The sequence below is a fragment of the Oncorhynchus mykiss genome, chromosome 10, assembly GCF_057628025.1.
Source record: "Oncorhynchus mykiss isolate SJ-2025 chromosome 10, ASM5762802v1, whole genome shotgun sequence".
In the NCBI taxonomy this organism is placed as follows: domain Eukaryota; kingdom Metazoa; phylum Chordata; class Actinopteri; order Salmoniformes; family Salmonidae; genus Oncorhynchus; species Oncorhynchus mykiss.
The window spans coordinates 31,492,689-31,509,643 of record NC_143031.1 but is presented as its reverse complement, the minus strand read 5'-3'; the positions used below and the strand labels follow the sequence as shown (position 1 = coordinate 31,509,643).

At 43.2% G+C, this 16,955-nt stretch overlaps 1 protein-coding gene across 2 annotated transcripts in view; it reads right to left on the bottom strand.

The window, feature by feature from the left end:
* The window catches only part of LOC110534883 (mediator of RNA polymerase II transcription subunit 13-like), a 142,421-nt gene that overhangs the window by 70,802 nt on the left and 54,664 nt on the right, over window positions 1-16,955 (bottom strand). For both annotated transcript variants that reach the window (XM_090186353.1, XM_090186354.1), the window contains exon 4: window positions 190-335. In XM_090186353.1, coding sequence (XP_090042479.1) covers window positions 190-335 — 146 coding nt within the window. The remainder of the gene's footprint in view (window positions 1-189; window positions 336-16,955) is intronic.

Genomic DNA, 16,955 nt, shown 5'->3' with positions numbered 1-16,955 from the left:
TTTCCCTGAGGGGTAGTGCGGGGTGAAAGGACTGTGTGTGTGTGTGTGTGTGTGTGTGTGTGTGTGTGTGTGTGTGTGTGTGTGTGTGTGTGTGTGTGTGTGTGTGTGTGTGTGTGCGTGTGCATATTTGCAGTGCATGTGTATGTATATGTGTGTGCTTGTGAAAAGGTGTGTGTACACTCCACCTACCTTGGAAGGGGCTGGAGGCCTGCTGGGCCAGGGTGAGGTGCTCGTCACTCAGGTGGTAGACTGGCTGGTGCTGGTTGATCTCCACGCTGGTGCACACGTTACTCTCCCCATGGAGGAAGAAGGTGAACGAGCATGACAGGTGTTCACTGTGGAGAGAGAGAAATAAAGAGAGAGAGCACAGAGTGAGTCATTTTAGCTTGGATGATTCTGGAAGCGGAAGTGTGTGAACTGTTGAATGATACAACAGAGGAAGAGCGTGGATAAGAGGGGGAGCCATAGAAGATGAGAGAGGGCAAAACACTGAATTTGCCTGCTAATGGCTGGATGGAGGAGCGGAGAGATTGTGGAAGATAACAATGACATTGTTCAGCCATGGAGCAAAATCTCTAACTTGACAGGGTCTCCTGGGTAGAATACCAAAGGTGGAGAGGGGTTAGGGAAATGATATGTCACTGATTTAACAGAGACCTAATATGACATCATCAAAATCAAAATAAAGTTGTTTCAAACATCTGTATTCTTATACTACAGCAGAATGCTGAGTCTGTACTGTAGTGTGTGTAGTGTGTATGTTGTTTGATTGGGGTGAGAGGAAGCGAGAGAGAGAGAGATAGAGGGAGTAGAGAAAGAAAGCGAGCAGAAGCGAGAGAGATGGAAGGAGTGACAGGGAAAGAGAGAGAGAGAGACTTGTCTCCAGCCTCCCTCCTTCTCTGCCTCCTCTCATCCTATGCAGCACAGCCACCTGACAGAAGACCAAATGAAAGCGGACGCGGTTAATTTAGTAGAGGATCAAAGAGGGGTTGCCTCCTTAGAGGATTTGGTTAAGTAAATATCTATCCCTCTTCTCTACCACTCTGTCTCTCTCTCCCTCCATCTCTCCCTGGCAGAGCTTCTGCTGCAGAGGATTAAAGAAAAGAATGGGAATGAAAAAGGAGTGAAGGAATCAGACTAATAATATATCATTATCATGAGACAGGTCTGAGGAAGAATTGAGTGGCACAAGGCTGGAGGAGAGAAACATTTCCACTACAGACTAATGTATACTATACATGCACTAACAAGGATAGCCTATACAATGCAATAAGACTGGAACTTTCTTATATCCTTGATAAAAATACAAATAAATATGCATGGGCTTTAGCTAAGTGGGCTAACACAGTCTTAACACATGCAGGAGACCCGGTTTGAACCCAGTCAGTCACAAGATCAAGATTAAATAGGGAGTGAAATAGCTATCTGACGAAGTGCTATGACAGGGCAATTCAAATATATTGCTATGGGGGCCAAATTCAGTTTTTCGTCACACTCCCTTCTAACACAATAGAGGGGAACGCATGACCATGTTCCAGAGAATCTTATCTTTCAGAAATGGGGTCATAATAGCTAATAACACAAACGGTTCAAACGCTAGAGCCAAACTCATACTGTATGAATAAGCAAATACAAAATGCCACATTGGTTTCAGAAACAGTCAGAAACCCGTTTAAGTGTTTGATTATACCGGATCTCTTCTACCATTCCTTTTTGTTCAAGTACCAGGATGTTGCCTCTGGTTTTGAATTTGAATTTGTAGAACTAAATTTGAAATCGGAATGTACTTGATAAGTTGAATGCAGTGCCTTCAGAGAGTATTCTCACCCCTTGACTTTTTCCAAATGTTGTTGTATTACAGCCTGAATTTAAACTGGATTAAATAGATTTTTTTCATCACTGGCCAACAGTGACAAAAATGTTTACAAATTAATTAAAAATGAAAAGCTTAAATGTCTTAAGTCAATAAGTATTCAGCCCCTTTCATGGCAATCCTACATATGTTCAGGAGTAACAATTAGCTTAACAGGTCACATAAGTTGCATGCACTCACTCTTTGTGCAAAAATCGTGTTTAACATGATTGTTCAATTACTACCTCATCTCTGTACCTCACACATACAGATGATTGTAGGGTTGCAGTCCCACGCTGAAAATGGCTGTTTAGCATTTTTTTAAACAGAATAATGTGCAAATATTGTAAAATCCAGATGTGAAAAGATTTACCCAAAAAGACTCACAGCTGTAATCACTGCTAAAGGTGATTCTAACATCTATTGACTCGGGTGTGAATACTTATGTAAATGAGATATTTCTGTATTTTATTTTCAATACATTTGCAAAAATGTTATCCGTTTTGAACTCAGGCTGTAAAAAAGTTGGAATAAGTCAAGGGGTATGGTAAACTTTGGTAAACTTTAAATTATAGTTTGTAACTAGACAAAGAATGCAATATTAACCATACTGAAACTGAATATATATAAATACAGAATTTGAATATTCAATTAAATTGAAATATAATTTTTAAACTGAATGCAACAGTCATTCAATTCCGTTTGAAATCATTTAATACAAGTCTTCATTTACAAATTCAATATCTAAATGCAAAAATCTTGAATTCAAATAGATTTTCTGTTGGCAATGAAATCGCTCCATAATTTCCTCACTACGGTCTGTCTGTCTCTGGAACAGCCTCCCTCTTTCTCCTGTCTGTCTCCACTCAGACATTCTGGCTGCTGTTTGGTTCCAACAGAGCATCCTGTCCTGGGGCCTTGGGGCAGACTGACTGGGAGGTCACAGTGGGACGGTCTCTCCCTGCCCCAAGGGCAGCCTGACTGGGAGGTCACGGTGGGACGGACCATGTGCCATAGAGAGAGAGACTATTTACCATATAGAGAGAATGAGTGTCAAAGAAAGAAAGAGAAACATGAGCAACACAGCTAGATCGGAGACAGCTAGTATCAAAGATCCAAGGGCAGCTAGGTAAGTGACTGCCAGATCAAAGTCAGCTAATATTAAAGAGCTGTCCGGTAATAATAGAAGAGTAAAGAAACATGGCTTCCCAGTGGCTGTGAGAGAGAAACAGGCTCTGTTAGTAAGGTGTGTCAGGGCAGGACCGCCCAAAAGTAGAGCGCTGAGCCTCTCAGGCCTCCTGTGGTGTGTGTGTCTGGGCTGTTAAGGCAAGGTGGGGTAGGGAGCCAACAAATTAGCGGAGTGAAGGAAACCTCACACCTCTCCTTTATTCTCTAGGAATTACACATGCCTAAATGGAGCTCAATTCCCTTTTCATGCACCTTTCTCTCTATGCATATTCTGACCTTGAACTTAAGCATGGCAAAAGCATGTGTCAGGCGTATATTTGCTTGGGGTGGAGATTGCAGAAATGGAGGTGTGGCAGAGTTGTGTCTACAGGTGCGCAGTATTCTGATCTTGACTTAATTCCCTCATAATTCCACCACCTTTATGTACGAGGAAACCATGAATAAGGTCGAGCAACCTGTCGGTTCTAAGTAGAGGTCGACAGAGTATTATTTTTCAACGCCGATAACGAATAATCAAATAATTTGTATTTATTTATTTGTAATAATGACAATTACAACAATACTGAATTAACACTTATTTTAACTTAATATAAAACATCAATAAAATCAATTTAGCCTCAAATAAATAATGAAACATGTTCAATTTGGTTTAAATAATGCAAAAACAAAGTGTTGGAGAAGAAAGTAATATGTGCCATGTAAAAATGTGTGCCATGTAAAATATGTGCCATGTAAAAAAGCTAACGTTTAAGTTCCTTGCTCAGAACATGAGAACATATGAAAGTTGGTGGTTCCTTTTAACATGAGACTTCAATATTCCAAGGTAAGAGGTTTTAGGTTGTAGTTAATATAGTATTTATAGGACTATTTCTCTCTATACCATTTGTATTTCATATACCTTTGACTATTGGATGTTCTTATAGGCACTATAGTATTGCCAGTGTAACAGTATAGCTTCCTTCCCTCTCCTCGCCCCTACCTGGGCTCGAATCAGAAACACATCGACAACAGCCACACTCGAAGCATCGTTACCCATCGCTCCACAAAAGCCGCGGCCCTTGCAGCGCAAGGGGAATAACTACTCCAAATCTAAAAGCGAGTGACGTTTGAAACAGTATTAGCGCACACCCAGCTAACTAGCTAGCCATTTCACATTGGTTACACCAGCCATTAGGCTGATAGGCTTGAAGTCATAAACAGCGCTGTGCTTGCGAAGAGCTTCTGGCAAAACGCACGAAGGTGCTGTTTGAATGAATGATTACGGGCCTGCTGCTGCTCAGTCAGACTACTCTATCAAATCAGACTTAATAATAACATAATAACACACAGAAATACGAGCCTTTGGTCATTAATATGATCGAATCCGGAAACTGTCATCTCGAAAACAAAACGTTTATTATTTCAGTGAAATACAGAACCGTTTGGTATTTTATCTAACGGGTGGCATCCCTAAGTGTAAATATTCTTGTTACATTGCACAACCTTCAATGTATGTCATAATTACGTAAAATTCTGGCAAATTAGTTCGCAATGAGCCAGGCAGCCCAAACTGTTGCATATACTCTGACTCTGCGTGCAATGAACGCAAGAGAAATTACACAATTTCACCTGGTTAATATTGCCTGCTAAACTGGATTAGTAGTTATAACTAGTGATTATGATTGATTGTTTTTTATAAGATAAGTTTAATGCTAGCTAGCAATTTACCTTGGCTTCTACTGCATTCGCATAACAGGCAGGCTACTCGTGGAGTGCAATGGTTAGAGCGTTGGACTAGTTAACTGTGAGGTTGCAAGATTGGAACCCCCGAGCTGACGAGGTACAAATCTGTCGTTCTGCCCCTGAACAAGGCAGTTAACCCACTGTTCCTAGGCCGTCATTGAAAATAAGAATTTGTTCTTAACTGACTTGCCTAGTTAAATAAAGGTATATAAAAAAAAATTAATAATAATAATAATCGGAAATCGGCGCCCAAAAATACCGATTTCCGATTGTTATGAAAACTTGAAATCGGCCCTAATTAATCGGCCATTCCGATTAATCGGTCGACCTCTAGTTCTAAGTAATAAAACATTGACTTATTTCTTTCCGATAGAACTAACACCGGGTCCTCCCGAGTGGTCTAAGCTGTGACACTAGAGATTCTGGGTTCGCACCCGGGAGGCCCATGGGGCGGCGCACAATTGGCCCAGCGTCATCCAGGTTAGGGAGGGTTTGGCAGGCAGGGATATCCTTGTCTCATCGTGCACTAGCGACTCCTGTGGCGGGCCGGGCACAGTGCACGCTGACACGGTCGCCAGGTGTACGGTGTTTCCTCTGACACATTGGTGAGGCTGGCTTCTGGGTTGGATGGGCATTGTGTCAAGAAGCAGTGCGGCTTGGTTGTGTTTCGGAGGACGCATGGCTCTTAACCTTTGCATCTCCAGAGTCCGTCCGGGAGTTGCAGAGACGAGACAAGACTGTAACTACTACCAATTGGATACCACAAAATTGGGGTGAAAAAAAAAACACCAATCTCTATGCACTCTAATGCATAAATTGATAAGATCTATCGGATAAGACCATTTGAGTAATCTGTTTGGATAAGGGGATTGTAAATATAAATTACAATTGTTTTAGATCTATTTTACCTTATGATTGCTGACAAATCGTGAACTTGGTTATATCTGCAGAAAGATGATTCTGAGATATTTGGCCTTAAAGTTCCGAACCATCATTGATTTGAATGGTGTCAGCAAGTTTTATATTGCATTATTTTTATCTTAACTACATACATTGGTGTATTTAGAAAACTACAGTGGGGCAAAAAAGTATTTAGTCAGCCACCAATTGTGCAAGTTCTCCCACTTAAAAATATGAGAGAGGCCTGTAATTTTCATCATAGGTACACTTCAACTATGACAAAATGAAAAAAAAAAAAAAAAATGCAGAAAATCACATTGTAGGATTTTTAATGAATTTATGAATTTAAGCTAAAATAAGCTTTTTGTGCATATGGAACATTTCTGGAATATTTTTATTTCAGCTCTTGAAACAAGGGACAAACACTTTACATGTTAAGTTTATATTTTTGTTCTGTCACGGCTGTTGGAAGGAGAGGACCAAGGTGCAGCGTTGTGAGCGTACATTTTCTTTATTTGAATTAAAATGACACCACACCACACAAAACAAAACAATAAACACTACAAACACCAACTGTGACGCTCAATAGCGAAGTGCTCTAAACAAAGTCACCTTCCCACCAACACAGGTGGGGAAAGGGTACCTAAGTATGGTTCCCAATCAGAGACAACGATAGACAGCTGTCCCTGATTGAGAACCATACTCCAAGGTTTGGACACACCAAGTGATTCAAGGTTTTTTTATTGTTACTATTTTCTACATTGTAGAATAATAGTGAAGACATACAAATTATGAAATAACACATGAAAACATGTAGTAACCAAAAAAGTGTTTAAAAAAATTTAAATATATTTTATATTTGAGATTCTTCAAAGCAGTCACCTTTGCCTTGATGAAAGCTTTGCACACTCTTGGCATTCTCTCAACCAGCTTCATGAGGTAGTCTCCTGTAATGCATTTTAATTAACAGGTGTGCCCTGTAAAAAGGTAATTGGTGTAATTTCTTCCCTTCTTAATGTGTTTGAGCCAATCAGTTGTGTTGTGACAAGGTAGGGGTGGATATACAGAAGATAGCCCTATTTGTAAAAGACCAAGTCCATATCATGGCAAGAACGGCTCAAATAAGCAAAGCGAAACAACAGTCCATCATTACTTTAAGATATAAAGATCAGTCAATCCGGAAATTTGGCAGTACGTCCAACCAGCCTCACAACCACAGTCAACGTGTAACCACCCAGCCCAGGACCTCCACATCCGGATTCTTCACCTGAAGGATCGTCTGACAGGGGGTGGGGTGGGTGCTAAGGAATATTTCTGTTTGTAATAAAGTCCTTTTGTGGGGAAAAACTCATTCTGATTGGCTGGGCCTGGCTCCCTAGTGGGTGAGCCTGGCTGCCCAGTGGGTGAGCCTATGCCCTCAAAGGCTCACCCCATGGTTGCACCCCTGCCCAGTCATGTGAAATCTATAGATTAGGGCCTAATGAATGTATATAAATTGACTGATTTCTATTATGCACTGTAACACAGTAAAATCTTTAAAATTGTTGCCTGTTTTGTTTATTTTTGTTCAGTATATATTCTAGTGAGTTTGTCAATAAAAATTTAATTAAAGGTACGCTGTACTTAAAGGGATGGCTTTAGATAAATGGACTGAAAAGCCTATTGAATGAGAACTCCAAATCTGGAGTCACACCTGCAAAGCCCTTTATGCACCTGCATACGGCAAGTCTGAATACCAACTACTGATTAATGTCCCTATACCGGGGCGGTTGAGCTTGTGTTCGCTAATGTGATTAGCATGACGTTGTAAGTAACAGCAAACTTTCCAGGAAGCTGGGTAGAAAGCTTACATTCTTGTTAATCTAACTGCACTGTCCAATTTACAGTAGCTATTACAGTGAAAAAATACCATGCTATTGTTTGAGGAGAGTGCACAACAATAAAAACTTTTATTACAGCCACTGGTTTGATACATTCACCTCTGAATGTAAATAATGTACTTACATTCAGTAATCTTGCTCTGATGTGTCATCCTAAGGGTCCCATAGATAAAATGTAGCATAGTTCTGTTTGATAAAATCAATTTTCATAATCAAATGTAGAAACTGGGTTCTACAGTTTGAACCCCTGCTGTCTCTGACTCCATACCCACCCCACCTGGCCATCTAGATGTGTAAAAGTTTGTGTTTAAGCTAATGATCCATCATGTATGACATCCCTGGGAGTGTGTAAACTTAAATGTTGTATTACCATAGAATTTTTGTATGTTCCCTATAGTTTTGAACTGAAATTCATTAATTAATTAATTAATTATCAATTGACCAATTCGGCTCATTTGGGCAGACTTGATACAAAATATTGTCCAGTATTGCAGTGCTTCACTGGATCAATCTGAAACTTTGCACACACACTGCTGCCATCTAGTGACCAAAATCGAAATTGTGTCTAAACTGCAATATTATATTATAGCCTTTCTCTTGCGTTTCAAAAATGATGAACAAAATAAAAATTGAAAAACACATGTTTATTTGTTTGTATTATCTTTTACTAGATCTAATGTGTTATATTCTCCTACATTAATTTCACATTTCCACAGACTTCAAAGTGTTTCCTTTCCCCAGGAGGGAGGGAGGGAGGGAGGGAGGGAGGGAGGGAGGGAGGGAGGGAGGGAGGGAGGGAGGGAGGGAGGGAGGGAGGGAGGGAGGGTGGGAGGGAGGGAGGGAGGGAGGGAGATGGGGGGAGACAGGAGCAGGAGTAACCACAGAAACCACAACATCTTTTACTCACTCTGGTCTCACACTCACTCTGGTCTCACACTGTGTTGCCCGGCTGAGGGAGCTAAAAGAATGGAGGGCTGCCACCTGTAGCCCATTAGGCAGAACGGCAGCCACACACACCACATCAACAGTGTCTGGACATGCTTCTTTTCATCCTCTCTATCAGAGAAACTCACTTTAGAGATACTCACTCATCAGTTGAGTAAACTACCATTGAAAGAGGCTAATATGGATTTTTAAGATAAAACAACAATGAGAAGGTCAGGATGAGAAGGTTCCTAAGAGCTGTCTAAAGTGGAGATGCAAACAATGTATCCTATATCTTAAATATCGTCACATTGAGAGTGTATCAAACAGTGAGTATTGATCAAATTCTTTTGAGGCATTTCTCAGCGGCTGATTTTTTTGTCCATTGTGCAAGGAATAAATGTCAATAGATAGACAGGTGTTTGTTTTTAACCCTTAGTAGCACCCATGCCCGCAATGATAAAAACAACAACAAATACAGCAGAGACACATGACCTAACGGCTGTGTCGCACGCACGCACGCACACACACACACACACACACACACACACACACACACACACACACACACACACACACACACACACACACACACACACACACACACACACACACACAAAGGGGCAGGGGATTTGTCGCCAGCCCCAGTGAGGGGAGTTGGCTGAAAAACGCAGCACAATCACATTGGGCCAGGCTCGGCTGCTGTTGGCTAGGCTCAACGGCTGTGTGGCGTGCCACCACAGGCCCATTGTCCCTGTCACGGCCAGCGCATACACTGTCAGCTCCAAACAAACTCTGTAATCTCTCAATTCTTCTGGGGCAGGAAGAGTGGGGTTGGGCATGTGTCAAGGTATGTAGGGTGCAGGGTTTCCGTTAGGAAAATGTAGCATCAGAAATTTCAGCGGCAACATTTTAATTAACCGGACATTGAGAAATTTACCGGACCCAAATACATTGGGTGGTAACCAGATTAAGGTGTCCACCCATGGTGCTCAGAATGACAGAAATCACACTTAGAATATGGTAATTCATATTAACAGAACATGCAAGTCGAGGATGCAATAATGTGTGGTCCTTCTTAATGAATTCTGATGTACACTTTGTACTTTTCCTCAACCAACAAGACTATTAACGAAAAACAAAATCACTAGCCTATGTAAATCTACTATAGTAGAGAAGTTCAGGCTACCAATCTATTGGTCAGCTTGTCGAGAAAGAAATAGCCTATTGCAAACAGACTCTGGGACAGTTGTGGGACGATAAGATACCAAATTCATACAACCAGTAGCCCTAGGAGAAAAAATAAATTAAAAGCAATGAGCCTGATGCAAAATATCAGAACATTATGAATCCAGAAATCTGCACAAGGCAGTAAGAAACCAGCAAACTTGTTTAGTACATAATGTTGCTGCTACCGTCTCCTATGACCGAAAAGAGCTTCTAAATATCAGAACTAGGATTGCTCACCTCAAACTGGACGAAGAGTTTTTCTTCAATGAGTCGGATGCGAGGGATATAGTGTTGACACCCGACCAGGCCCCTATCCCCGTGATTCGCTGGAGAAGGAAACTGAGATTTCGAGGCAAAAGATCAGGTTGCCTTGTGAGGACCAGGTGACGAGTGGCTAATCTGCCCTTGCCCTCCGTTCTGCTAGCTAACATTCAATCGCTAGAAAATAAATGGGACGAACTGAAAGCACGTATATCTTACCAACGGGACATTAAAAACAGTAATATTTTATGCTTCACCGAGTTGTGGATGAACGATGACATTAAGAACAGAGAGCAGGTGGGTTATACAGTCTTTCGGCAAGACAGAACAGCAGCCTCTGGTAAGACACAGGGTGGGGGCCTATGCATGGTGGTGCACAATATCTAAGGAAGTCTCAAAGTTTTGCTCGCCTGAGGTTGAGTATCTTATGATAAGCTGTAGACCACACTATTTACCCAGAGAGTTCTCATCTGTATTTTTCGTAGCTCTCTACATACCACCACAGAGCAAGGTTGGCACTAAAACCACACTAAATTAGCTGTATTCTGCCATAGGAAAACAGTAAAACACTCATCCAGAGGCGGCATTCCTAGTTGCCGGACTCTATAAGCAGGGAAACTTAAATCAATTTCTATCAACATGTTAAATGTGCAACCAGAGGGGAAAAAATTGAGATCTACTCCACACACCGAGACGCGTACAACGCTCTCCCTCGCCCCTCCATTTGGCAAATCTGACCATAACTCTATCCTCCTGATTCCTGCTTACAAGCAAAAATTAAAGCAGGATGCACCAGTGACTCGGTCTATAAAAAAGTGGTCAGATGAAGCAGATGTTAAACTACAGGACTGTTTTGCTAGCAGACTGGAATATGTTCCGGGATTCTTCCGATTGCATTGAAGAGTACACAAATCAAAATCAAATCAAATGTATTTATATAGCCCTTCTTACATCAGCTGATATCTCAAAGTGCTGTACAGAAACCCAGCCTAAAACCCCAAAAAGAAAGCAATACAGGTGTAGCACTGTGGGTAGGAAAAACTCCCTAGAAAGGCTAAAACCTAGGAAGAAACCTAGAGAGGAACCAGGCTATGAGGGGTGGCCAGTCCTCTTCTGGCTGTGCCGGGTGGAGATTATAACAGAACATGGCCAAGATGTTCAAATGTTCATAAATAACCAGCATGGTCAAATACTAATAATCACAGTAGTTGTCGAGGGTGCAACAGGTCAGCACCTCAGGAGTAAATGTCAGTTGGCTTTTCATAGCCGATCATTGAGAGTATCTCTACCACTCCTGCTGTCTCTAGAGAGTTGAAAACAGCAGGTCTGGGACAAGTAGCACATCCGGTGAACAAGCCAGGGTTCCATAGCCGCATCAGTCACTGGCTTTACCTATAAGTGCATTGAAGACGTTGTCCCCACAGTGACAGTACATACATACCCCAACCAGAAGCCATGGATTACAGGAAACATCCGCACTGAGCTAAAGGGTAGAGCTGCCGCTTTCAAGGAGCGGGACTCTAACCCGGAAGCTTATAAGAAATCCCGCTTTGCCCTCCAATGAACCATCAAACAGGCAAAGCATCAATACAGGACTAAGATGGTATTGTACTACACCAACTCCGATGTTCGTCGGATGTGGCAGGACTTGCAAACTATTACAGACTACAAAGGGAAGCACAGCTGAGAGCTGCCCAGTGACACAAGCCTACCAGACGAGCGAAATAACTTCTATGCTCGCTTCGTGGCAAGTAACACTGAAACATATATGAGAGCACCAACTGTTCCAGACAACTGTGTGATCACGCTCTCCGCAGCCGATGTGAGGAAGACCTTTAAACAGGCCAACATTCACAAGGCCACTGGGCCAAACGGATTACTAGGACGTTTACTGCGAGCATGCGCTGACCAACTGGCAAATATCTTCACTGACATTTTCAACCTCTCCCTGTTGGAGTCTGTAAGACCAACATGTTTCAAGCAGACCACCATCGTCCCTGTACCCAAGAACACTAAGGTAACCTGCCTAAATGAGTATCAACCCATAGCACTCACGTCTGTAGCCAAGAAGTGCTTTGAAAGGCTGGTCATGGCTCACATAAACACCATTATCCCATAAACCCTAGGCCCACTCTAATTTGCAAGCTCTTGCACTCCACACTGCCCTTTCCCACCTGGACAAAGGGAACATCTACGTGAGAATGCTATTCATTGACTACAGCTCAGCGTTCAACACCATAGTGCCCACAAAGCTCATCACTAAGTTAAGGACCATGGGACTAAACAGCTCCCTCTGCAACTGGATCAGACTTCCTGACGGGCCTCCCCCAGGTGGTAAGGGTAGGTAACAACACGCTGATCCTCAACACGGGGCCCCTCAGGGTGTGTGCTCGGTCCCCCCCTCAGTCCCCTCCTGTACTCCCTGTTCACTCATGACTAACATGCCAGGCACAACTCCAACACCATCATTAAGTTTGCTGATGACACAACAGTGGTAGGCCTGTTCACTGACAATGATGAGACGGCCTATAAGGAGGGCCGTCTGGTGCCAGGACAACAACCACTCCCTCAATGTGATCAAGACAAAGGAGATGATTGTGGACTACAGGAAAAAGAGGACCAAGCACGCCCCCATTCTCATCGATGGGGCTGTAGTGGAGCAGGTTGAGAGCTTCAAGTTCCTTGGTGTCCACATCACCAACAAACTAATATGGCCCAAGCACACCAAGACAGTCGTGAAGAGGGCACAACAAAACCTATTCCCCCTCAGGAGACGAGGGAGCATCCGGAGCATCCGGATCGAGAGCATCCGGACAGGTTGAATCATTGCCTGGTATGGCAACTGTTCAGCCTCCAACCGCAAGGCACTACAGAGGGTAGTGCGTACGGCCCAGTACATCACCGGGGCCAAGCTTCCTGCCACCCAGATCCCCTATACCAGGCAGTGTTAGAGGAAGACTCCAGCAACCCCAGTCATAGACTGTTCTCTCTGCTACCGCACGGCAAGTGGTACCTGAGCGCCAAGTCTAGGTCCAAGAGGCTTCTAAACAGCTTCTACCCCTAAGCCATAAGACGCCTGAACAGCTAATCAAATGGCTACCCAGACTATATGCACCCCTCACTACGCTGCTGCTACTATCTGTTATTATCTATGCATAGCCACTTCGACAACACTACCTGCATGTACATAATTATCTCTTATCTTATCTGATTTAATGCAATTGGCGAGAAAACAAAAGGGCACAACACATACAGGAGATCTAATAGGCTACATTGAAGCAAGGTAAAACATGCCTCATAATATGTATTAAAACATTCAGGTTTCAAACAATGTTTTCAAAATGAATACTGCCTCCAGCTCATTGCAAAGTGGCGTGTGACGCGCTGATGAAGCCTGCCTTCCATTGTCGTTTTATGCCGAGTTCAAAACAACAGGAACAAAAAACTAGTTCCGACTGGGAAACATCGTTTTGAACAGTCATCCAACTCAAAATTCCCAGTTCCCAGTTCCCAGTTCCATACAAGATGCTGCAGCAGCAGCTTTTGCGCAGTCTGACATATTTGAAAAGACTGTATCTGTATGCTGTGCATGTGGGATAAATAAGATACATAATTCCACCAATTTAATTCCACTAATTTATGAAAATTAACCAATAGATCGACAAGCATGACAGGTCAAACATATTTTCGACTATTATTTACATCAATGAATAGGCTAAAAAGCATACGCAGTTCGGAACAGTTTGTGCATATATTATGGCAACATTTTATGTTTGTTTTGGTCTCCAGCAAGGGTTTTTTCGGCTGTTCATATAAATGTTTTGAGTTGCAAAATGGTTCAACACGAGGTAGAGACGATGAAGTCACCTCTCGGACAATCACTGGTAAGAAGAGGGGCGGGTGGGTATGGCTTATGATTAACGAGACGTGGTGTGATCATAACAACATACAGGAACTCAAGTCCTTCTGTTCACCTGACTTAGAATTCCTCACAATCAAATGTCGACCGCATTATCTACCAAGCGAATTCTCTTCGATTATAATCACACCGTATAAATTCCCCCCCAAGCAGACACATCGATGGCCCTGAGCAAACTTTATTAGAATCTATGTAAACTGGAAACCACATGTCCTGAGGCTGCATTCATTGTAGCTGGGGATTTTAACAAGGCTAATCTGAAAACAAGACTCCCTAAAATCTATCAGCATATCGATTGCGCAACCAGGGCTGGTAAAACCCTGGATCATTGTTATTCTAACTTCCGCAACGCATATAAGGCCCTCCCCCGCCATCCTTTCGGAAAAGCTGACCACGACTCCATTTTGTTGCTTCCAGCCTACAGACAGAGACTAAAACAAGAAGCTCCCGCGCTCAGGTCTGTTCAATGCTGGTCCGACCAATCTGATTCCACGCTTCAAGACTGCTTCGATCACGTGGATTGAGATATGTTCCGCATTGCGTCAAACAGCAACATTGACAAATACGCTGATTCGGTGAGCGAGTTCATTAGAAAGTGCATTGACGATGTTATACCCACAGCAACGATTAAAACATTCCCAAACCAGAAACCGTGGATTGATGGCAGCATTCGCGCGAAACTGAAAGCGTGAAACTGAAAGCGCGTACCATTGCTTTTAACCAGGGCAAGGTGACCGGAAACATGACCGAATACAAACAGTGTAGCTATTCCCTCCGCAAGGCAATCAAACAAGCTAAGCGTCAGTATAGAGACAAAGTAGAGTCGCAATTCAACGGCTCAGACACAAGAGGTATGTGGCAGGGTCTACAGTCAATCACGGATTACAAAAAGAAAACCAGCCCCATCGCGGACCAGGATGTCTTGCTCACAGACAGACTAAATAACATTTTTGCCCGGTTGAGGACAATACAGTGCCTCTGACACGGCCCGCTACCAAAACCTGCGGACTCTCCTTCACTGCAGCCGACGTGAGTAAAACATTTAAACGTGTTAACCCTCGCAAGGCTGCAGGCCCAGGCGGCATCCCCAGCTGCGTCCTCAGAACATGCGCAGTCCAGCTGGCTGGTGTGTTTACAGACATATTCAATCAATCCTTATCCTAGTCTGCTGTTCCCACATGCTTCAAGAGGGCTACCATTGTTCCTGTTCCCAAGAAAGCTAAGGTAACTGAGCTAAATGACTACCGACCCGTTGCACTCACTTCCATCATCATGAAGTGCTTTGAGAAACTAGTCAAGGACCATATCACCTCCACCCTACCTGACACCCTAGAACCACTCCAATTTCCTTACCGCCCCAATAGGTCCACAGACGACGCAATCGCAACCACACTGGACACTGCACTAACCCATCTGGACAAGAGGAATACCTATGTGAGAATGCTGTTCATCGACTACAGCTCAGCATTTAACACCATAGTACCCTCCAAACTCGGCATCAAGCTCGAGACCCTGGGTCTCCAACTCAATCATCAAGTTTGCGGACGACACTACAGTGGTAGGCTTGATTACCAACAACGACGAGACGGCCTACAGGGAGGAAGTGAGGGCCCTCGGAGTGTGGTGTCAACGTCAACAAAACAAAGGAGATGATTGTGGACTTCAGGAAACAGCAGAAAGAGCACCCCCCTATCCACATCGACGGGACAGTAGTGGTGAGGGTAGCAAGTTTTAAGTACCTCGGCGTACACATCACGGACAAAATGAATTGGTTCACCCACACAGACAGCATTGTGAAGAAGGCGCAGCAGCGCCTCTTCAACCTTAGGAGGCTGAAGAAATTCGGCTTGTCACCAAAAGCACTCACAAACTTCTACAGATGCACAATCGAGAGCATCTTGTCGGGCTGTATCACCGCCTGGTACGGCAACTGCTCCGCCCACAACCGTAAGGCTCTCCAGAGGGTAGTGAGGTCTGCACAACGCATCGCTGGGGGCAAACTACCTGCCTCCAGGACACCTACACCACCCAATGTCACAGGAAGGCCATAAAGATCATCAAGGGCAACAACCACCCGAGCCACTGCCTGTTCACCCCGCTATCATCCAGAAGGCAAAGTCAGTACAGGTGCATCAAAGCGGGGACCGAGAGACTGAAAAACAGCTTCTATCTCAAGGCCATTAGACTGTTAAACAGCCACCACTAACATTGAGTGGCTGCTGCCAACACACTGACTCAACTCCAGCCACTTTAATAATGAAAATTGATGGGAATTGATGTAAAAATGTGTCATTCGCCACTTTAAACTATACCACTTTATGTTTATATACCCCACATTACTCATCTCATATGTATATTCTGTACTCTATACCATCTACTGCGTCTTGCCTATGCCGTTCTGTACCATCACTCATTCATATATCTTTATGTACATATTCTTTATCCCTTTACACTTGTGTGGATAAGGTAGTAGTTGTGGAATTGTTAGGTAAGATTACTCGTTGGTTATTACTGCATTGTCGGAACTAGAAGCACAAGCATTTCGCTACACTCGCATTAACATCTGCTAACCATGTGTATGTGACAAATAAAATGTGCTTTGATTTGATTAGGTACGGCTGATCAACTGTCCTAAGTAAAGTATCTAGAAAAACTAATTTACTTGGTCCCGTGCCATAGTACACCTTAAAAACCAGGTGGGTAATTTGCCTTGTGTTGGTTGGCAAAGGCAGGCTATGGAAATAAAGAGGCAAAGGGCCGTCTGGAAGCAAGACAGCCTGGAGGCAGCGCCAGGACAGGAGAGGAAGGGAAATAACTGGTAGTATTATCATTATCAGGCTGACTGTTATCACTACTTCCACTTTATAGTAGAATATACATCATATCATCATCACCACATAAACACACCAGCCCAGAGGATCACCACAGGCCTTTCAACACACATACTTAAACACTAACACACATGAACGCGCATACATATAGATTCCTCACACACATTATCAAACGTGAGGGTAAACAGAAAGTTTGATTGAGGACTGAAATGATTTGGAGAGAGAGAGCGATAGAGGGAGGGAGAGAG